Below are 24012 nucleotides of genomic sequence, written 5' to 3'. Positions count from 1 at the left end.
ACCTCAGCTCTGTACACTAGCCACCAGATTGACCTCTACGCTGAAACTGGCTGTGATGTCTGCATGTTACATAGTGGTAACAATTTACAGATAGAAAGGACTACAGAATTACAGGCAACCTCTTATAGGCTCAAATGTATTAAGCCTTAACAAGAGATAAAGTGGCTGTGTGAAAAATGACAGGAAGCTGATTGGCTGGTACTTTACCTCTCCTTATGCGTCTCCACTTTATCTCTTATTAACGCTTAATACATTTGGGCCACAGTCTCTAAGCAATATCCTGATCACTTACTGTCCTCCGTACTATGCAATGACTGTGTGCGTCAATCAGACTTGTATTTATCCTTTTTTATTTCAAAATAAACCCAGATGTGAGGATCTTACCTAGATATACTTTTGCCTTTGTGTCCACCATAATATTTTTGCCGGGTGAACTTCCAGAGACCAGTTCCTCCCCGTCCACCTGAATAGAGCCAGCTTTCCCTTCCCTGGCAGGAAAAGACAGGTTATTATTAGGGAGCCACGAGGAATGGTGTCCGGCAACCCACCTCCAAGTTCCAACCACACATGACAAGAGGACAGATCTTCATCTCCCATCTGACTCCTCTAACCCTATGAGGAACCCTGTCCTGCACCCCACATAACAAGGAGAGATCTTCATCTCATATCTGACTCCTCTAACCCTATGAGGAACCCTGTCCTCCACCCCACATAACAAGGAGAGATCTTCATCTCCCATCTGACTCCTCTAACCCTATGAGGAACCCTGTCCTACACCCCACATAACAAGGAGAGATCTTCATCTCATATCGGAATCATCTAACCCTATGAGGAACTCTATCCTGCACCCCATATAACAAGAGGAGAGATGTTCATTTCATATCTGACCCTTCTCACCCTATAAGAAACGCTATCCTGCAACCCACATAACAAGGAGAGATCTTCATCTCCCATCTGACTCCTCTAACCCTATGAGGAACACTATTCTGCACTCCACATAACAAGAGGAGAGATCTTCATCTCATATCTGACTCCTCTAACCCTATGAGGAACACTATCCTGCAACCCACATACAGTAACAAGAGGAGAGATCTTCATCTCCTATCTGACCACTCTCACCCTATGAGGAACCCTATCCTGCACCCCACATAACAAGGAGAGATCTTCATCTCATATCGGGATCCTCTAACCCTATGAGGAACTCTATCCTGCACCCCATATAACAAGAGGAGAGATGTTCATCTCATATCTGACCCCTCTCACCCTATAAGGAACGCTATCCTGCAACCCACACAACAAGGAGAGATCTTCATCTCCTGACTCCTCTAACCCTATGAGGAACGCTATTTTGCACTCCACATAACAAGAGGAGAGATCTTCATCTCCTATCTGACTCCTCTAACCCTATGAGGAACCATATCCTGCAACCCACATAACAAGAGGAGAGATCTTCATCTCATATCTTGACTCCTCTAACCCTATGAGGAACCCTATCCTGCAACCCACATAACAAGAGGAGAGATGTTCATCTCCTATCTGACCACTCTAACCCTATGAGGGACCCTATCCTGTACCCCACATAACAAGAGGAGAGATCTTCATCTCATATCTGACTCCTCTAACCCTATGAGGGACCCTATCCTGCAACCCACATACAGTAACAAGAGGAGCGATCTTCATCTCATATCTGACTCCTCTAACCCTATGAGGGACCCTATCCTGCAACCCACATACAGTAACAAGAGGAGAGATCTTCATCTCATATCTGACTCCTCTAACCCTATGAGGGACCCTATCCTGCAACCCACATACAGTAACAAGAGGAGAGATCTTCATCTCATATCTGACTCCTCTAACCCTATGAGGGACCCTATCCTGCAACCCACATACAGTAACAAGAGGAGAGATCTTCATCTCATATCTGACTTCTCGAACCCTATGAGGAACGCTATCCTGCAACCCACATAACAAGGAGAGATCTTAATCTCCTGACTCCTCTAACCCTATGAGGAACGCTATTCTGCACTCCACATAACAAGAGGAGAGATCTTCATCTCCTATCTGACTCCTCTAACCCTATGAGGAACCCTCTCCTGTACCCCACATAACAAGAGGAGAGATCTTCATCTCCTATCTGACCACTCTAACCCTATGAGGAACCCTATCCTGCAACCCACATAACAAGAGGAGAGATGTTCATCTCCTATCTAACCACTCTAACCCTATGAGGGACCCTATCTTGTACCCCACATAACAAGAGGAGAGATCTTCATCTCATATCTGACTCCTCTAACCCTATGAGGGACCCTATCCTGCAACCCACATACAGTAACAAGAGGAGAGATCATCTCATATCTGACTCCTCTAACCCTATGAAGGACCCTATCCTGCAACCCACATACAGTAACAAGAGGAGAGATCTTCATCTCATATCTGACTCCTCTAACCCTATGAGGGACCCTATCCTGCAACCCACATACAGTAACAAGAGGAGAGATCTTCATCTCATATCTGACTCCTCTAACCCTATGAGGGACCCTATCCTGCAACCCACATACAGTAACAAGAGGAGAGATCTTCATCTCATATCTGACTCCTCGAACCCTATGAGGAACGCTATCCTGCAACCCACATAACAAGGAGAGATCTTCATCTCCTGACTCCTCTAACCCTATGAGGAACGCTATTCTGCACTCCACATAACAAGAGGAGAGATCTTCATCTCCTATCTGACTCCTCTAACCCTATGAGGAACCCTCTTCTGTACCCCACATAACAAGAGGAGAGATCTTCATCTCATATCTGACTCCTCTAACCCTATGAGGAACCCTATCCTGCAACCCACATAACAAGAGGAGAGATGTTCATCTCCTATCTGACCACTCTAACCCTATGAGGGACCCTATCCTGTACCCCACATAACAAGAGGAGAGATCTTCATCTCATATCTGACTCCTCTAACCCTATGAGGGACCCTATCCTGCAACCCACATACAGTAACAAGAGGAGCGATCTTCATCTCATATCTGACTCCTCTAACCCTATGAGGGACCCTATCCTGCAACCCACATACAGTAACAAGAGGAGAGATCTTTATCTCATATCTGACTCCTCTAACCCTATGAGGGACCCTATCCTGCAACCCACATACAGTAACAAGAGGAGAGATCTTCATCTCATATCTGACTCCACTAACCCTATGAGGGACGCTATCCTGCAACCCACATAACAAGAGGAGAGGTCTAGAAGCAAAGTCTATCCTTTCTCCTGTGCCGCAGGGTGAGATAGGTAGTCTTCTCTCAGGGGGATCCCAGGTTATGGCTGGTGTCCGTCTGGCCTTTCTGTGATTTCCCTACAGTTCTATGCCTAGCCTCTGTGATTGATGTTACCAGGCACAATTACATGGTAGTAGTAGAAGTGCTGAAAGCCAGGGGATAAAGACAAGGACAGCAATGTTGGATTTCTGACAGCAGCCGCAACCCCCATAGAGTTCTATGCTGGCGGCAAAGGTCTCAGATTTACCAATATCCCCAGCAGCTGACACCATCTGAAGATGACGTTAGTAACATAACATAGTAACATAGTTTTTGAGGTTGAAAAAATAAGAATTTACTCACCGGTAATTCTATTTCTCGTAGTCCGTAGTGGATGCTGGGACTCCGTAAGGACCATGGGGAATAGCGGCTCCGCAGGAGACTGGGCACAACTATAAAGAAAGCTTTAGGTCTAACTGGTGTGCACTGGCTCCTCCCACTATGACCCTCCTCCAGACTTCAGTTAGGACACTGTGCCCGGAAGAGCTGACACAAGAAGGAAGGATTTTGAATCCCGGGTAAGACTCATACCAGCCACACCAATCACACCGTATAACTCGTGATACAATACCCAGTTAACAGTATGATAACAACTGAGCCTCTCAACAGATGGCTCAACAATAACCCTTTAGTTAAGCAATAACTATATACAAGTATTGCAGACAATCCGCACTTGGGATGGGCGCCCAGCATCCACTACGGACTACGAGAAATAGAATTACCGGTGAGTAAATTCTTATTTTCTCTGACGTCCTAAGTGGATGCTGGGACTCCGTAAGGACCATGGGGATTATACCAAAGCTCCCAAACGGGCGGGAGAGTGCGGATGACTCTGCAGCACCGAATGGGCAAACTCTAGGTCCTCCTCAGCCAGGGTGTCAAACTTGTAGAATTTAGCAAACGTGTTTGACCCCGACCAAGTAGCTGCTCGGCAAAGTTGAAGAGCCGAGACCCCTCGTGCAGCCGCCCAAGAAGAGCCCACCTTCCTTGTGGAATGGGCTTTCACTGATTTTGGATGCGGCAGTCCAGCCGCAGAATGTGCAAGCTGAATCGTACTACAGATCCAGCGAGCAATAGTCTGCTTTGAAGCAGGTGCACCCAACTTGTTGGGCGCATACAGGATAAATAGCGGGTCAGTCTTTCTGACTCCAGCTGTCCTGGAAACATATATTTTCAGGGCCCTGACTACGTCCAACAACTTGGAAGCCTCCAAGTCATTTGTAGCCGCAGGCACCACAATAGGTTGGTTCAGATGAAACGCTGATACCACTTTAGGGAGAAACTGGGGACGAGTCCTCAATTCTGCCCTATCCATATGGAAAATCAGATAAGGGCTTTTACATGACAAAGCTGCCAATTCTGATACACGCCTGGCCGAAGCCAAGGCCAACAACATGACCACTTTCCACGTGAGATATTTCAAATCCACGGTTTTCAGTGGCTCAAACCAATGTGACTTTAGGAAATCCAACACCACGTTGAGATCCCAAGGCGCCACTGGAGGCACAAAAGGGGGCTGAATATGCAGCACTCCCTTAACAAAAGTCTGAACTTCAGGTAGTGAAGCCAGTTCTTTCTGGAAGAAAATCGATAGAGCCGAAATCTGGACCTTAATGGAACCCAATTTAAGGCCCATAGTCACCCCTGACTGTAGGAAGTGCAGGAAACGTCCCAGCTGAAATTCCTCCGTTGGGGCCTTCCTGGCCTCACACCACGCAACATATTTTCGCCATATGCGGTGATAATGGTTTGCGTTTACTTCTTTCCTAGCCTTAATCAGCGTAGGAATGACTTCCTCCGGAATGCCCTTTTCCTTTAGGATCCGGTGTTCAACCGCCATGCCGTCAAACGCAGCCGCGGTAAGCCTTGGAACAGACAGGGCCCCTGCAGCAGCAGGTCTTGTCTGAGCGGTAGAGGCCATGGGTCCTCTGAGATCATTTCTTGAAGTTCCGGGTACCAAGCTCTTCTTGGCCAATCCGGAACAATGAGTATAGTTCTTACTCCTCTTCTCCGTATTATCCTCAGTACCTTTGGTATGAGAGGAAGAGGAGGGAACATATAAACCGGCCGGTACACCCACGGTGTCACTAGAGCGTCCACAGCTATCGCCTGCGGGTCTCTTGACCTGGCGCAATACTTTTCTAGCTTTTTGTTTAGGCGGGACGCCATCATGTCCACCTGTGGCCTTTCCCAACGGTTTACAATCATTTGGAAGACTTCTGGATGAAGTCCCCACTCTCCCGGGTGGAGGTCGTGCCTGCTGAGGAAGTCTGCTTCCCAGTTGTCCACTCCCGGAATGAACACTGCTGACAGTGCTAACACGTGATTTTCCGCCCATCGGAGAATCCTTGTGGCTTCTGCCATCGCCGTCCTGCTTCTCGTGCCGCCCTGTCGGTTTACATGGGCGACCGCCGTGATGTTGTCTGACTGGATCAGTACCGGCTGGTTTTGAAGCAGGGGTTTTGCCTGACTTAGGGTATTGTAAATGGCCCTTAGTTCCAGAATATTTATGTGCAGGGAAGTCTCCTGACTTGACCATAGTCCTTGGAAGTTTCTTCCCTGTGTGACTGCCCCCCAGCCTCGAAGGCTGGCATCCGTGGTCACCAGGACCCAGTCCTGTATGCCGAATCTGCGGCCCTCTTGAAGATGAGCACTCTGCAGCCACCACAGCAGAGACACCCTTGTCCTTGGAGACAGGGTTATCAGACGATGCATCTGAAGATGCGATCCGGACCACTTGTCCAACAGGTCCCACTGAAAGGTTCTTGCATGAAACCTGCCGAATGGAATCGCTTCGTAGGAAGCTACCATTTTTCCCAGGATCCGCGTGCAGTGATGCACCGACACCTGTTTTGGTTTTAGGAGGCCTCTGACTAGAGATGACAGCTCCTTGGCCTTCTCCTCCGGGAGAAACACTTTTTTCTGTTCTGTGTCCAGAACCATCCCCAGGAACAGTAGACGTGTCGTAGGGACCAGCTGTGACTTTGGAATGTTTAGAATCCAGCCGTGCTGTTGTAGCACTTCCCGAGATAGTGCTACCCCGACCAACAACTGCTCTCTGGACCTCGCCTTTATCAGGAGATCGTCCAAGTACGGGATAATTAAAACTCCCTTCTTTCGAAGGAGTATCATCATTTCGGCCATTACCTTGGTAAAGACCCTCGGAGCCGTGGATAGACCGAACGGCAACGTCTGGAATCATGTACCACAAATCTGAGGTACTCCTGGTGAGGATGGTAAATGGGGACATGCAGGTAAGCATCCTTGATGTCCAGAGATACCATGTAATCCCCCTCGTCCAGGCTTGCAATAACCGCCCTGAGCGATTCCATCTTGAACTTGAATTTTTTTATATATGTGTTCAAGGATTTCAAATTTAAAATGGGTCTCACCGAACCGTCCGGTTTTGGTACCACAAACATTGTGGAATAGTAACCCCTTCCTTGTTGAAGTAGGGGTACCTTTACTATCACCTGTTGTGAATACAGCTTGTGAATTGCCTGTAACACTGCCTCCCTGCCTGAGGGAGTGGTTGGCAAGGCAGATTTGAGGAAACGGCGGGGAGGAGACGTCTCGAATTCCAGCTTGTACCCCTGAGATACTATCTGAAAAATCCAGGGATCCACCCGTGAGCGAGCCCACTGATTGCTGAAAAATTTGAGACAGGCCCCCACCGTCCCTGGCTCCGCCTGTGGAGCCCCAGCGTCATGCTGTGGACTTAGAGGAAGCGGGGGAGGACTTTTGCTCCTGGGAACTGGCTGTATGCTGCAGCTTCTTTCCCCTACCTCTGCCTCTGGGCAGAAAGGACGCGCCTTTAACCCGCTTGCCCCTATTGGGCCGAAAGGACTGTACCTGATAATACGGTGCTTTCTTTGGTTGTGAGGGAACATGGGGTAAAAATGTAGACTTCCCAGCTGTTGCTGTGGAAACGAGGTCCGAGAGACCATCCCCGAACAACTCCTCACCCTTATAAGGCAGAACTTCCATGTGTCTTTTGGAATCTGCATCTCCTGTCCACTGCCGAGTCCATAACCCTCTCCTGGCAGAAATGGACATTGCACTAATTTTGGATGCCAGCCGGCAAATATCCCTCTGTGCATCCCTCATGTATAAAAGTGCGTCTTTTATATGCTCTACGGTTAGCAATATAGTGTCCCTGTCTAGGGCATCTATATTTTCTGACAGGGAATCTGACCACGCAGCTGCAGCACTGCACATCCAGGCTGAAGCAATAGCCGGTCTCAGTATAACACCTGTGTGTGTATATATAGATTTCAGGATAGCCTCCTGCTTTCTATCAGCAGATTCCTTCAGGGCGGCCGTATCCGGAGACGGTAGTGCCACCTTCTTTGACAAGCGTGTGAGCGCTTTATCCACTCTAGGGGATGTTTCCCAGCGTGACCTATCCTCTGGCAGGAAAGGGTACGCCATTAGTAACCTCTTAGAAATTACCAGCTTTTTATCAGGGGAAGCCCACGCTTCTTCACACACTTCATTTAACTCCTCAGATGGAGGAAAAGCTACTGGTAGTTTTTTCTCTCCAAACAGAATACCCTTTTTTGTGGTACCGGGGGTAACATCAGAAATGTGCAACACATTTTTCATTGCCTCAATCATGTAACGTGTGGCCCTACTGGAAGTTACATTAGTCTCATCGTCGTCGACACTGGAGTCAGTATCCGTGTCGACATGTGTCTGCCATCTGAGGTAGCGGGCGTTTTAGAGCCCCTGATGGCTTTTGAGACGCCTGGGCAGGCACAGGCTGAGAAGCCGGCTGTCCCACATTAGGTATGTCGTCAAACCTTTTATGCAAGGAGTCGACACTGTCGCGTAATTCCTTCCACAGCACCATCCACTCAGGTGTCGACCCCGCAGGGGGTGACATCACATTTACAGGCATCTGCTCCGCCTCCACATAAGCCTCCTCATCAAACATGTCGACACAGCCGTACCGACACACCGCAAGCACACAGGGAATGCTCTGACAGAGGACAGGACCCCACAAAGCCCTTTGGGGAGACAGGGAGAGAGTATGCCAGCACACACCAGAGCGCTATATAACACAGGGATCCCACTATAAATGAGTGTTTTCCCTTATAGCTGCTTTTTATATATCAATATATATATATCTATCCTGCGCCTAAATTTAGTGCCCCCCCTCTCTTTTTTACCCTTCTGTAGTGTTCAGACTGCAGGGGAGAGCCAGGGAGCTTCCTTCCAGCGGAGCTGTGAGGGAAAAATGGCGCCAGTGTGCTGAGGGAGATGGCCCCGCCCCTTTTCCGGCGGACTTCTCCCGCTTTTTCTGGAATACTGGCAGGGGTATTTTTACATCTATATAGCCTCTAGGACTATATATGATGTAGATTTGCCAGCCAAGGTGTCATATATTGCCCTCAGGGCGCCCCCCTTCCCCCAGCGCCCTGCACCCATCAGTGACCGGAGTGTGAGGTGTACATGAGGAGCAATGGCGCACAGCTGCAGTGCTGTGCGCTACCTTGGTGAAGACCGAAGTCTTCTGCCGCCGATTTTCCGGACCTCTTCATGCTTCTGGCTCTGTAAGGGGAATGGCGGCGCGGCTCCGGGAACGAACACCAAGGTCGGGTCCTGCGGTCGATCCCTCTGGAGCTAATGGTGTCCAGTAGCGTAAGAAGCCCAAACTACCACCTGTTAGGTAGGTTCGCTTCTTCTCCCCTTAGTCCCTCGCTGCAGTGAGTCTGTTGCCAGCAGATCTCACTGTAAAATAAAAAACCTAAATATACTTTCTTTCTAGGAGCTCAGGAGAGCCCCTAGTGTGCATCCAGCTCAGCCGGGCACAAGATTCTAACTGAAGTCTGGAGGAGGGTCATAGTGGGAGGAGCCAGTGCACACCAGTTAGACCTAAAGCTTTCTTTATAGTTGTGCCCAGTCTCCTGCGGAGCCGCTATTCCCCATGGTCCTTACGGAGTCCCAGCATCCACTTAGGACGTCAGAGAAAAGACAAATTGTCCATAGAGTTCAACCGGTTAAAAATATTACAGTAGGAGATCACTAATTTTAACTTGAGTGAATGTTTAACCATTATGTCGATTCCTCTTATATATTTATTTTTTATTATTATTTTATTAGTGTAGTGCACGAGTTACCCACCATAACCCTGTATATCCTTATCCATTAGGAATTTATCTAGCCCATTCTTAAAATGACCGAGTCCGCCATTACTACTCTCTCAGGCAGGGAATTCCAAACACGTATTGTCCTTACTGTGAAAAAACCTTTCCGTCTCTGTGTGCGAATTCTCTTCCCTTCTAACCTAAGTGGGTGTCCACATGTCCTTTGTGGTGATCTTACCAAAAACAGATTTCCCGCTAGCTCTGTGTATTGTCCCCTTATATATTTGTAAATGTTAATCATGTCCCCTTTTAATTTTTTTTTTCCAGTGTAAACATGCCTAGCCTTGCAAGCCTTTCCTTGTATTCTAGCGTCTCCATCCCCTTAATAAATTTGGTCGCCCGTCTTTGAACCTTTTCTAGTTACAGAATATCCTTTTTGTAGTATGGTGCCCATAGTTGTGCATAGTATTCAAGACATGGCCTCACTAGTGATTTATATAATGAGAGTATAACACTCATCTCTTGCATCAATTCCCCGCTTTATGCATGCTAATACCTTGTTTGCCTGTTTTGCTGCAATCCTACTTTGGGTACTGCTGCTTAGTTTGTTATCTATGTCAACACCTAAATCTTTTCCAGTGCAGAATCCCCCAGATTCTCCCCATTTAGTATGTAGGTAGTATTTCTGTTCTTATTACCAAAGTGCATAACCTTACATTTGTCTATGTTGAACTGCATTCTCCATTTAGCTGCCCATGTTTCAAATCTAAATAAGTCGTTCTGTAGACACTCAGCATCCCCCTCCGAATTTATAACCTTACACAGTATGGTGTCGTCTGCAAAAATTTACACTGTATTCTCTAGATCTACTGCTAGATCATTTATGAAGATGTTAAACAATAGTGGTCCAAGTACAGACCCTTGTGGCACACCACGTAGTACTTCAGTCCAATTCGTAAATGTTCCATTTACCACCAGTCGCTGCTCCCTTTCATACAACCAATTTCTAACCAAAGTGCATATTGTGCTCCCTAGCCCCAGTTCTTGGAACTTATAAATAAGTCTCATGTGTGGTACTGTGTCGAAAGCTTTGGCAAAGTCTAAAAAGATTACATCCACCTCCTTACCCTGATCTAGGTTCACACTGTTTCATAAAAGCCTAGTAAGTTAGTTTGACATGATCTATCCTTCACAAATCCGTGTTGGTTTCTATTAATAACCTAATTGGTTTAGAGGAATTCCTGTATACTATCCAGTACTTTACCTACTATAGATGTAAGACTTACTGGTCTATAGTTACCCGTTTCAGATTTACTTCCCTTTTTGAATATCGGCACTACTTCCGCTATACGCCCGTCTTTGGGGACCATGCCTGATGTTCCCCGACAATGGCTGCAGCACATGCGTGGAAAATTTCAGAAGCCCCTGTCCCTGCAGGAGACTTCTGATACATTGGGGAGGTATATATGCCCCTTAGATGGTATCTGGATAATCTGTGACAGCGGCCTCAGATTTTACAGAAATGTTCCCCCCGAGTAGGGAGCAATGATCCTCCACAATGAGCCTGATCAATCCAGTAATATGGCTGCGAGGAACCGACCGCCAGACCCCATGTAACACCCAGATAGCAGGTTAGAACCTGCTGCCTCTCACCGGACGGCTGTGACTTTGTGCCATTCTCCATCATTGATGGGATCCTCTGTGATGATGTTGGCCTCGCCGCTGCCCAGCTGGTAGCTGAGGGGAACAGAGAAGGTTAGACAGGTGTGCAGTGTTGGTGTGGCCATAATTCTACTCCACAGAGGTGACATTCACCTGAAGACAAGGTGGCCATCCTTCAAACCGAGGCTGATAAAGTCCCTCTCTCTGCCTTTCTCTTTTTCCTCCTGCCAAAATAAAAAGACAGTCAGCCAGTGGTCTGCAATTACAGAAGAGGCCGAGGTCACTAGTGGAAGCGAATTGTGATTTACGCTGGAGATAGAGTTAATAAAGAGTCAACAGATACTAGCAGTACAGAGTCCTCAATGCATTACTGAAGCTTTCACCGGCCATTCATTGCGGGAAGTGAGAGGAGAGACAGGCAAGCAACATACATAGATCGCTGTTAGTGATCGCAGATATAATTACAGGAAGTGAGCGGAGAGACAGGCGAGCTACATACACAGGTCACTGTTAGTGAGCAGAGCTATAATTACGGGAAGTGAGCGGAGAGACAGGTGAGCTACATACACAGATCACTGTTAGTGAGCGCAGCTACAATTACGGGAAGTGAGTGGAGAGACAGGCGAGCTACATACACAGATCCCTGTTAGTGATCGCAGATATAATTACAGGAAGTGAGCGGAGAGACTGGCGAGCTACATACACAGATCGCTGTTAGTGAGCGCAGATATAATTACGGGAAGTGAGCGGAGAGACAGGCGAGCTACACACATAGATCGCTCTTAGTGAGCGCAGATAGAATTACGGGAAGTGAGCGGAGAGACAGGCGAGCTACATACACAGATCACTGTTAGTGAGCGCAGACAGAATTACAGGAAGTGAGCAGAGAGACAGGCGAGCTATATACACAGATCGCTGTTAGTGAGCGCAGATATAATTACGGGAAGTGAGCGGAGAGACAGGCGAGCTACATACACAGATCGCTGTTAGTGAGCGCAGATAGAATTACAGGAAGTGAGCGGAGAGACAGGCGAGCTACATACACAGATCGCTGTTAGTGAGCGCAGATAGAATTACAGGAAGTGAGCAGAGAGACAGGCGAGCTACATACACAGATCGCTGTTAGTGAGCGCAGATATAATTACGGGAAGTGAGCAGAGAGACAGGCAAGCTCCACACACAGATCACTGTTAGTGAGCGCAGCTATAATTACGGGAAGTGAGCGGAGAGACAGGCGAGCTACATACACAGATCGCTGTTAGTGAGCGCAGATAGAATTACAGGAAGTGATCGGAGATACAGGCGAGCTATATACACAGATCGCTGTTAGTGATCGCACATAGAATTACGGGAAGTGAGTGGAGAGACAGGCGAGCTACATACATAGATCGCTGTTAGTGATCGCAGATATAATTACAGGAAGTGAGCGGAGAGACAGGCGAGCTACATACACAGATCGTTGTTAGTGAGCGCAGATAGAATTAGAGGAAGTGAGCGGAGAGACAGGCGAGCTACATACACAGATCGTTGTTAGTGAGCGCAGATAGAATTAGAGGAAGTGAGCGGAGAGACAGGCGAGCTACATACACAGATCGCTGTTAGTGAGCGCAGATATAATTACAGGAAGTGAGCGGAGAGACAGGCGAGCTACATACACAGATCGTTGTTAGTGAGCGCAGATAGAATTACAGGAAGCGAGCGGAGAAACAGGCGAGCTACATACACAGATCGCTGTTAGTGAGCGCAGATAGAATTACAGGAAGTGAGCGGAGAGACAGGTGAGCTATATACACAGATCGCTGTTAGTGAGCGCAGATAGAATTACGGGAAGTGAGCGGAGAGACAGGCGAGCTACATACACAGATCGCTGTTAGTGATCGCAGATATAATTACGGGAAGTGAGCAGAGAGACAGGCGAGCTACATACACAGGTCACTGTTAGTGAGCAGAGCTATAATTACGGGAAGTGAGCGGAGAGACAGGTGAGCTACATACACAGATCACTGTTAGTGAGCGCAGGTATAATTACGGGAAGTGAGTGGAGAGACAGGCGAGCTACATACACAGATACCTGTTAGTGATCGCAGATATAATTACAGGAAGTGAGCGGAGAGACTGGCGAGCTACATACACAGATCGCTGTTAGTGAGCGCAGATATAATTACGGGAAGTGAGCGGAGAGACAGGCGAGCTACACACATAGATCGCTCTTAGTGAGCGCAGATAGAATTACGGGAAGTGAGCGGAGAGACAGGCGAGCTACATACACAGATCACTGTTAGTGAGCGCAGATAGAATTACAGGAAGTGAGCAGAGAGACAGGCGAGCTACATACACAGATCACTGTTAGTGAGCAGAGCTATAATTACGGGAAGTGAGCGGAGAGACAGGCGAGCTACATACACAGATCGCTGTTAGTGAGCGCAGATAAAATTACAGGAAGTGAGCAGAGAGACAGGCGAGCTATATACACAGATCGCTGTTAGTGAGCGCAGATATAATTACGGGAAGTGAGCGGAGAGACAGGCGAGCTACATACACAGATCACTGTTAGTGAGCAGAGCTATAATTACGGGAAGTGAGCGGAGAGACAGGCGAGCTACATACACAGATCGCTGTTAGTGAGCGCAGATAAAATTACAGGAAGTGAGCAGAGAGACAGGCGAGCTACATACACAGATCACTGTTAGTGAGCAGAGCTATAATTACGGGAAGTGAGCGGAGAGACAGGCGAGCTACATACACAGATCGCTGTTAGTGAGCGCAGATAAAATTACAGGAAGTGAGCAGAGAGACAGGCGAGCTACATACACAGATCACTGTTAGTGAGCAGAGCTATAATTACGGGAAGTGAGCGGAGAGACAGGCGAGCTACATACACAGATCGCTGTTAGTGAGCGCAGATAAAATTACAGGAAGTGAGCAGAGAGACAGGCGAGCTATATACACAGATCGCTGTTAGTGAGCGCAGATATAATTACGGGAAGTGAGCGGAGAGACAGGCGAGCTACATACACAGATCACTGTTAGTGAGCGCAGATAGAATTACAGGAAGTGAGCAGAGAGACAGGCGAGCTATATACACAGTTCACTGTTAGTGAGTGCAGATATAAGTACAGGAAGTGAGCAGAGATACTGGCGAGCTACATACACAGATCACTGTTAGTGAGTGCAGATATAAGTACAGGAAGTGAGCAGAGAGACAGGCGAGCTACATACACAGATCACTGTTATTGAGCGCAGATATAAGTACAGGAAGTGAGCGGAGAGACTGGCGAGCTACATACACAGATCACTGTTAGTGAGTGCAGATATAAGTACAGGAAGTGAGCGGAGAGACTGGCGAGCTACATACACAGATCACTGTTAGTGAGTGCAGATATAAGTACAGGAAGTGAGCAGAGAGACAGGCGAGCTACATACACAGATCACTGTTAGTGAGTGCAGATATAAGTACAGGAAGTGAGCAGAGAGACTGGCGAGCTACATACACAGATCACTGTTAGTGAGCGCAGATATAAGTACAGGAAGTGAGCGGAGAGACTGGCGAGCTACGTACACAGATCGCTGTTAGTGAGCGCAGATATAAGTACAGGAAGTGAGCGGAGAGACAGGCGAGCTACATACACAGATCACTGTTAGTGAGCGCAGATATAAGTACAGGAAGTGAGCGGAGAGACAGGCGAGCTACATACACAGATCACTGTTAGTGAGCGCAGATATAAGTACAGGAAGTGAGCGGAGAGACAGGCGAGCTACATACACAGATCGCTGTTAGTGAGCGCAGATATAAGTACAGGAAGTGATCGGAGAGACAGGCGAGCTACATACACAGATCACTGTTAGTGAGCGCAGATATAAGTACAGGAAGTGAGCAGAGAGACTGGCGAGCTACATACACAGATCGCTGTTAGTGAGCGCAGATATAAGTACAGGAAGTGAGCGGAGAGACAGGCGAGCTACATACACAGATCACTGTTAGTGAGCGCAGATATAAGTACAGGAAGTGAGCGGAGAGACAGGCGAGCTACATACACAGATCGCTGTTGGCGAGCGCAGATATAAGTACAGGAAGTGAGCGGAGAGACAGGCGAGCTACATACACAGATCGCTGTTGGCGAGCGCAGATATAAGTACAGGAAGTGAGCGGAGAGACTGGCGAGCTATGCAGATCGCTGTTACTGAGCGCAGATACAGTTAGGTGACAAGTGGCAGATAGAAGAGCGCTCCGCATGGAATGAATACAGTGGTTTAGTTACTATTTGCACTATATATACAACTGTTCACATGCAGGACATACTGTCATTAGTGTATACACCGCCATCACGCACATTATCACTGCGTCATGTTTTATCGTATCATACAATCATAACCGTTATCAGTCACACGTATGTCACAAGCAAATCACCCGCAACTGAACCCACTGCGGCAAATAACCAGTGACCCGTGGAGCTTCATCCTGCAGAGACTCTCACGACAAAGGCTCATCCAATGGGGTCATCTGCAGGGTGTGTGAGTGTAACGCTGCTGATTGGCCGGATTAAGAGTCCGGCCGAATCAATGCGAATATCCGGCTGTAATCGGAGACACCAGCGTCTATGGAGCCGCCCCTATCCGTCTGCCTATGGACGCAGCTTCTGTCCGTCACAGCGCCCATTTCCACCAGCCTTATCCTCCGTGCAGGAGATCAGTCTGACATCAGCCACATCTCTGTGTACGCACAACGTGGCACAGTCTGCAGCTCCGTCTACGTGCCCAGGGCACACGTATCTTACAAGTGAGCCCCAGTAACACCCGCTAAGCCGCAATGGGAGATGCAGCTGAGATGTGCATGTAGATACTCACCGTGGCGCATGCGCAGTGCTATAGATTGCAATATCCGGCGGCAGAACTCTGCGCTAGGCCCACCGTGCGCAGAATAACAAGCGAGCTGTATAGACACTCACCATTCCCTGCCACAGAATCACACCGTGTGTAGAAGTGGTGCGGACCTCCAGCTCAATGGTTTCTGGAGCGTCCGGGCGACTGAAACAAGAAAGCATTGCAGCTATTACTATAGCAGGTGGATGCAGGTGTATAATATATATATATATATATATATATCTATCTGTATAGAGGGGTCTTCCTACCTCCTGGGGAAGATTGGTCTTGGGAGGGCTATGAAAGAGTCATCAGAGAAGTAGGATCCGTAAACTCCTGGCGAGTCTGTAAAATAAGCGGACATGGAAAGAGAAGCTGATTGGCTGGAGTGTAGGAACGTTACCCTAATGAGCCAGTCAGTAGGAAGTCCACAAGGCAAGGCTTAATAGCCGATCCCAGCACTAGCAGTACCAGATGGGGGTAAGGAGGTATAATCATCCACAGAGCTAATATCTTATACTGTATCTGCATACATGTGACGTAGAGTTTTTATGTTATTACTATGTGACAACAATACCTAATCACGGTACTATCTGGCTAGAATAACGCATCATCGGAACATTCACTGGGACTCCTCAAATAATCAGTGACACGCTCCATACAGGTCAGTCTAAGAGACCGTAATATCCCAGTCACTTTCTAGTGGCACATATAGGAAAGAGAGAGAAAGGTAAAATAACAAAGTAAGTTGTGCATACAGTACCATTCCCCCCACTCCCTTCGTGCCCGCCGTCATCCAGATTGGCAGCTGGTGGGCCTGTACAAGTGCAAATAAGCTCGTTAAGACAACAACACAAACTTAGCCAAGCATCTAAACTACAAAACACACTACGGACACGATGATATGGCGCGCTCTGCCGGTACAGGTGATGGAAAGGCAAACATTGCTGACACAGGTGATGGGAATGTGTACAATGCTGACACAGGTGATGGGAATGTGTACATTGCCGACACAGGTGATGGAAATGTGTACATTGCCGACACAGGTGATGGAAAGGCAAACATTGCTGACATAGGTGAGGGAATGTGTACATTGCCGACACAGGTGATGGAAATGTGTACATTGCCGACACAGGTGATGGAAAGGCAAACATTGCTGACACAGGTGATGGGAATGCGTACACTGCTGACACAGGTGATGGGAATGCGTACACTGCTGACACAGGTGATGGGAATGTGTACACTGCTGACACAGGTGATGGAAAGATGTATATTGCCGTCACATGTGATGTAAATTTGTACACTGCTGACACAGGTAATGGAAATGTGTACACTGCTGACACAGGTGATGGAAATGTGTACATTGCTGACACAGGTGATGGAAAGGTGTACACTGCTGGCACAGCTGATGGAAAGGTGTACATTGCCGACACACGATGGAAAGGTGTACATTGCCGACACACATGATGGAAAGGTGTACATTGCCGACACATGATGGAAAGGTGTACATTGCCGACACACATGATGGAAAGGTGTACATTGCCGACACATGATGGAAAGGTGTACATTGCCGACACATGATGGAAAGGTGTACATTGCCGACACAGGTGATGGAAAGGTGTACATTGCAGACACAGGTGATGGAAAGGTGTACATTGACGGCACAGGTGATGGAAAGGTGTACATTGACGGCACAGGTGATGGAAAGGTGTACACGGCACAGGTGATGGAAAGGTGTACATTGACGGTACAGGTGATGGAAAGGTGTACACTACCGGCACAGGTGAAGGAAAGGTGTACACTGCCGACACAGGTGATGGAAAGGTGTACATTGACGACACAGGTGATGGAAAGGTGTACATTGACGGCACAGGTGATGGAAAGGTGTACACTACCGGCACAGGTGATGGAAAGGTGTACACTACCGGCACAGGTGAAGGAATGGTGTACATTGACGGCACAGGTGAAGGAAAGGTGTACACGGCACAGGTGATGGAAAGGTGTGCATTGACGACACAGGTGATGGAAAGGTGTACATTGACGGCACAGGTGATGGAAAGGTGTACATTGACGGTAAAGGTGATGGAAAGGTGTACACTACCGGCACAGGTGAAGGAAAGGTGTACACTGCCGACACAGGTGATGGAAAGGTGTACATTGACGACACAGGTGATGGAAAGGTGTACATTGACGGCACAGGTGATGGAAAGGTGTACACTACCGGCACAGGTGAAGGAAAGGTGTACATTGCCGACACACGTGATGGAAAGGTGTACATTGCCAACACACGTGATGGAAAGGTGTACATTGTCGACACACGTGATGGAAAGGTGTACATTGTCGACACACGTGATGGAAAGGTGTACATTGCCGACACACGTGTTAGAAAGGTGTACATTGCTGGCACAGGTGTTGGAAAGGTGTACATTGCTCACACAGGTGAGGGAAAGGTGTAAATTGCCGACACAGGTGAAGTAAATTTGTACACTGCTGAAACAGATGATGGAAGTGTACACTGCTGACATATGTGATGGAAATGTGTACATTTCAGACACAGGTGATGGAAAGGTGTACACTGCCGGCACAAGTGACGGCTGACACAGGTGATGGAGAGGTGTACATTGCCGAGACCAGTGATGTAAAAGTGTACATTGCTGACACAGGTGATGGAAAGGTGTAAATTGCCGACACGTGATGGGAATGTGTACATAGCCGACACAGGTGATGGGAATGTGTACATAGCTGACACAGGTGATGGGAATGTATACATAGCTGACACAGGTGATGGGAATGTGTACATTGCCGACACAGGTGATGGGAATGTGTACATTGCTGACACAGGTGATGGAAAGGTGTACATTGCTGACACAGATGATGGAAAGGTGTACATTGCCGACACAGGTGATGGAAAGATGTACATTGCCGACACAGGTGATGGGAAGGTGTACATTTCTGATATAGGTGATGGGAGTATGTACATTGCCGACACAGGCGATGGAAAGGTGTGCATTGCCGACACAGGTGATGGAAAGGTGTACATTGCTCACACAGGTGATGGAAAGGTGTACATTGCCGACACATGTGAAGTAAATTTGTACACTGCTGAAACAGATGATGGAAGTGTACACTGCTGACATATGTGATGGAAATGTGTACATTTCAGACACAGGTGATGGAAAGGTGTACACTGCCGACACAGGTGATGGAAAGGTGTACACTGCCGACACAGGTGATGGAAAGGTGTACATTGCCGACACAGGTGATGGAAAGGTGTACATTGCCGACACAGGTGATGGAAAGATGTACATTGGTGACACAGGTGATGTAAATTTGTACACTGTAGACACAGCTGATGGAAAGGTGTACATTGCTGGAAAGGTGTACATTGCCGACACACATGATGGAAAGGTGTACATTGCCGACACACGTGATGGAAAAGTGTACATTGCCGACACACGTGATGGAAAGGTGTACATTGTCGACACACGTGATGGAAAGGTGTACATTGTCGACACACGTGATGGAAAGGTGTACATTGTCGACACACGTGATGGAAGGGGTACATTGCCGACACACGTGATGGAAAGGTGTACATTGCTGACACAGGTGTTGGAAAGGTGTACATTGCTCACACAGGTGAGGGAAAGGTGTACATTGCCGACACAGGTGAAGTAAATTTGTACACTGCTGAAACAGATGATGGAAGTGTACACTGCTGACATATGTGATGGAAATTGTACATTTCAGACACAGGTGATGGAAAGGTGTACACTGCCGGCACAAGTGATGGCTGACACAGGTGATGGAGAGGTGTACATTGCCAGACCAGTGATGTAAAAGTGTACATTGCTGACACAGGTGATGGAAAGGTGTAAATTGCCGACACGTGATGGGAATGTGTACATAGCCGACACAGGTGATGGGAATGTGTACATAGCCGACACAGGTGATTGGAATGTGTACATTGCCGACACAGGTGATGGGAATGTGTACATTGCTGACACAGGTGATGGGAATGTGTACATTGCTGACACAGGTGATGGAAAGGTGTACATTGCTGACACAGGTGATGGAAAGGTGTACATTGCCGACACAGGTGATGGAAAGGTGTACATTGCCGACACATGTGATGGAAAGATGTACATTGCCGACTCAGGTGATGGGAAGGTGTACATTTCTGATATAGGTGATGGGAGTATGTACATTGCCGACACAGGCGATGGAAAGGTGTACATTGCTGACACAGGCGATGGAAAGGTGTACATTGCCGACACAGGCGATGGAAAGGTGTACATTGACGGCACAGGTGATGGAAAGGTGTACATTGACGGCACAGGTGATGGAAAGGTGTACATTGACGGCACAGGTGATGGAAAGGTGTACATTGACGGCACAGGTGATGGAAAGGTGTACATTGACGGTACAGGTGATGGAAAGGTGTATACTACCGGCACAGGTGAAGGAAAGGTGTACACTGCCGGCACAGGTGAAGGAAAGGTGTACACTGCCGACACAGGTGATGGAAAGGTGTACATTGACGGCACAGGTGATGGAAAGGTGTACACTACCGGCACAGGTGAAGGAAAGGTGTACATTGACGGCACAGATGATGGAAAGGTGTACACTACCGGCACAGGTGAAGAAAAGGTGTACATTGCCGACACACGTGATGGAAAGGTGTACATTGCCAACACACGTGATGGAAAAGTGTACATTGCCGACACACGTGATGGAAAGGTGTACATTGCTCACACAGGTGAGGGAAAGGTGTACATTGCCGACACAGGTGAAGTAAATTTGTACACTGCTGAAACAGATGATGGAAGTGTAAACTGCTGACATATGTGATGGAAATGTGTACATTTCAGACACAGGTGATGGAAAGGTGTACACTGCCGGCACAAGTAATGGCTGACACAGGTGATGGAGAGGTGTACATTGCCGAGACCAGTGATGTAAAAGTGTACATTGCTGACACAGGTGATGGAAAGGTGTAAATTGCTGACACAGGTGATGGAAAGGTGTACATTGCCGACACAGGTGATGGAAAGGTGTACATTGCCGACACAGGTGATGGAAAGGTGTACACTGCCGGCACAGGTGATGGAAAGGTGTACACTGCCGGCACAGGTGATGGAAAGGTGTACACTGCCGGCACAGGTGATGGAAAGGTGTACACTGCCGACACAGGTGATGGAAAGGTGTACACTGCCGGCACAGGTGATGGAAAGGTGTACACTGCCGGCACAAGTAATGGCTGACACAGGTGATGGAGAGGTGTACATTGCCGAGACCAGTGATGTAAAAGTGTACATTGCTGACACAGGTGATGGAAAGGTGTACATTGCCGACACAGGTGATGGAAAGGTGTACATTGCCGACACAGGTGATGGAAAGGTGTACATTGCCGACACAGGTGATGGAAAGGTGTACACTGCCGGCACAGGTGATGGAAAGGTGTACACTGCCGGCACAGTGCAGGGTATACAGATATGACATCACTACATGACTACAGTGAGGGACCGCTCTATGCGTCATCTTATATACCACGCGCGGAATCTCATCTACAGTACACCACTAAGGGGTCTATGTACTAAGCGTTGGACGGAGAGAGCGTACCAGCAGCAGTCAGGAGCGGATTGGCTGGTCCCAGGCTTAGTACATAGACCCCCCATGTCACTGGTATCTCCTGCTGGGCTACGCGGCGGGTATTCCTCACCTCGCTCACACAACGTTCCGGAGAAGCCCTCTGGGCAGTGGCATCGATTGTCCTTGCAGATGCCACCATTGATGCAGGGGTTGTGTATCTGGCAGCGATCCTCGTGTGAGTCACAGCGATCACCTAGAAGATGCAGAAAACATCGATGGCAGCAGTTCTGTGCACAGTCTGATCTGGGGGAGATCCCAGCAGCCGGATCTCAGTGCCGACGCTGATCGGGACGCACGGGCCCTACACACCGGCCGATAATAATCACAGATATGAACGAGATAACGTTCATATCATTCAGTGTGGAGGCACCAGCGATGAAAGATGTGCGGCCCCGCGCTCGTTCATCGCCGGTGCCCCGTCGCTTGTGCATGGAGGCCAATATGGACAATCTCGTCCACATTTGCCTGCACTGCTATGGAGCCGGGTGACGGGGTGAGTGAAGAAACTTCACTCCCCCCGGCACTGCCCCCCCGCCGGGTCGCCCGTCGGCCGTATCTGCTGTTGGGCAGCTCAGTGGCGGACCGCAAAGTGTGTAGGGCCCTTTACAGCACCAGTATACATCCCTATCCGCAGACGTTACTGGAGTTTGTGGTTCCTGGTTTATAGTAACACGTCACGGCTGGAAGTAGATGGCGACTATCAGTCTCACCTTTGAAGCCGTCGATGCACAGACACTGGAACTCATATTCTCCCGTTGGCATACAGCGCCCACCGTGCAAGCATGGCATCCGGTCACACGGGGAGTTATCGTAGCACTGACTGATAGTGTGGCTCTCCAGGAAACTGTAGGAGATATCCACTTTCTTCCCATTGATGGAAAACTGTAAGAAAGAAGATCAGATCCTTACATCCGGGGAGATATGACACGTGTCCAGCCTGAAGATCATTCCCTACTGTGTATCTCCTGCTAGAGGAGACCGGACCCTGTGACGCTGCAGATGTAACATGTCTGATGTGTCATTATCTGTGTAACATATACATTCCCTACTGTGTATCTCCTGCTAGAGGAGACCGGGACCCTGTGACGCTGCAGATGTAACATGTCTGATGTGTCATTATCTGTGTAACATATACATTCCCTACTGTGTATCTCCTGCTAGAGGAGACCGGGACCCTGTGACGCTGCAGGTGTAACATATCTGATGTGTCATTATCTGTGTAACATATACATTCCCTACTGTGTATCTCCTGCTAGAGGAGACCGGGACCCTGTGACGCTGCAGGTGTAACACGTCTGATGTGTCATTATCTGTGTAACATATACATTCCCTACTGTGTATCTCCTTCTAGAGGAGACCGGGACCCTGTGACGCTGCAGGTGTAACATGTCTGATGTGTCATTATCTGTGTAACATATACATTCCCTACTGTGTATCTCCTGCTAGAAGAGACCGGGACCCTGTGACGCTGCAGGTGTAACATGTCTGATGTGTCATTATCTGTGTAACATATACATTCCCTACTGTGTATCTCCTGCTAGAGGAGACCGGGGCCCTGTGACGCTGCAGGTGTAACATGTCTGATGTGTCATTATCTGTGTAACATATACATTCCCTACTGTGTATCTCCTGCTAGAGGAGACCGGGACCCTGTGACGCTGCCGGTGTAACATGTCTGATGTGTCATTATCTGTGTAACATATACATTCCCTACTGTGTATCTCCTGCTAGAGGAGACCGGGACCCTGTGACGCTGCAGGTGTAACATGTGTGATGTGTCATTATCTGTGTAACATATACATTCCCTACTGTGTATCTCCTGCTAGAGGAGACCGGGACCCTGTGACGCTGCAGGTGTAACATGTCTGATGTGTCATTACCTGTGTAACATATACATTCCCTACTGTGTATCTCCTGCTAGAGGAGACCGGGACCCTGTGACGCTGCAGATGTAACATGTCTGATATGTCATTATCTGTGTAACATATACATTCCCTACTGTGTATCTCCTGCTAGAGGAGACCGGGACCCTGTGACGCTGCAGGTATAACATGTGTGATGTGTCATTATCTGTGTAACATATACATTCCCTACTGTGTATCTCCTGCTAGAGGAGACCGGGACCCTGTGACGCTGCAGGTGTAACATGTCTGATGTGTCATTATCTGTGTAACATATACATTCCCTACTGTGTATCTCCTGCTAGAGGAGACCGGGACCCTGTGACGCTGCCGGTGTAACATGTCTGATGTGTCATTATCTGTGTAACATATACATTCCCTACTGTGTATCTCCTGCTAGAGGAGACCGGGACCCTGTGACGCTGCAGATGTAACATGTCTGATATGTCATTATCTGTGTAACATATACATTCCCTACTGTGTATCTCCTGCTAGAGGAGACCGGGACCCTGTGACGCTGCCGGTGTAACATGTCTG

The 24012-nt window shown here is 48.2% G+C and overlaps 1 protein-coding gene across 1 annotated transcript in view; it reads right to left on the bottom strand.

Moving 5' to 3' along the window:
- Positions 1-22456, bottom strand: part of LOC135000494 (basement membrane-specific heparan sulfate proteoglycan core protein-like) — a gene marked incomplete at its 5' end in the record, with an annotated part of 28706 nt that extends 6250 nt beyond the window's left edge. The window contains 8 exons of the mRNA XM_063951508.1: positions 385-488; positions 11057-11140; positions 11219-11289; positions 16012-16090; positions 16195-16270; positions 16689-16742; positions 21645-21767; positions 22285-22456. Coding sequence (XP_063807578.1) covers positions 385-488; positions 11057-11140; positions 11219-11289; positions 16012-16090; positions 16195-16270; positions 16689-16742; positions 21645-21767; positions 22285-22456 — 763 coding nt within the window. The remainder of the gene's footprint in view (positions 1-384; positions 489-11056; positions 11141-11218; positions 11290-16011; positions 16091-16194; positions 16271-16688; positions 16743-21644; positions 21768-22284) is intronic.
- Positions 22457-24012: the final 1556 nt, after the last annotated feature.

Source organism: Pseudophryne corroboree, unplaced genomic scaffold (assembly GCF_028390025.1).
Source record: "Pseudophryne corroboree isolate aPseCor3 unplaced genomic scaffold, aPseCor3.hap2 scaffold_1551, whole genome shotgun sequence".
Classification (NCBI taxonomy): domain Eukaryota; kingdom Metazoa; phylum Chordata; class Amphibia; order Anura; family Myobatrachidae; genus Pseudophryne; species Pseudophryne corroboree.
The sequence above is the reverse complement of the archived record's forward strand: the minus strand, read 5'-3'. Positions and strand labels throughout refer to the sequence as shown.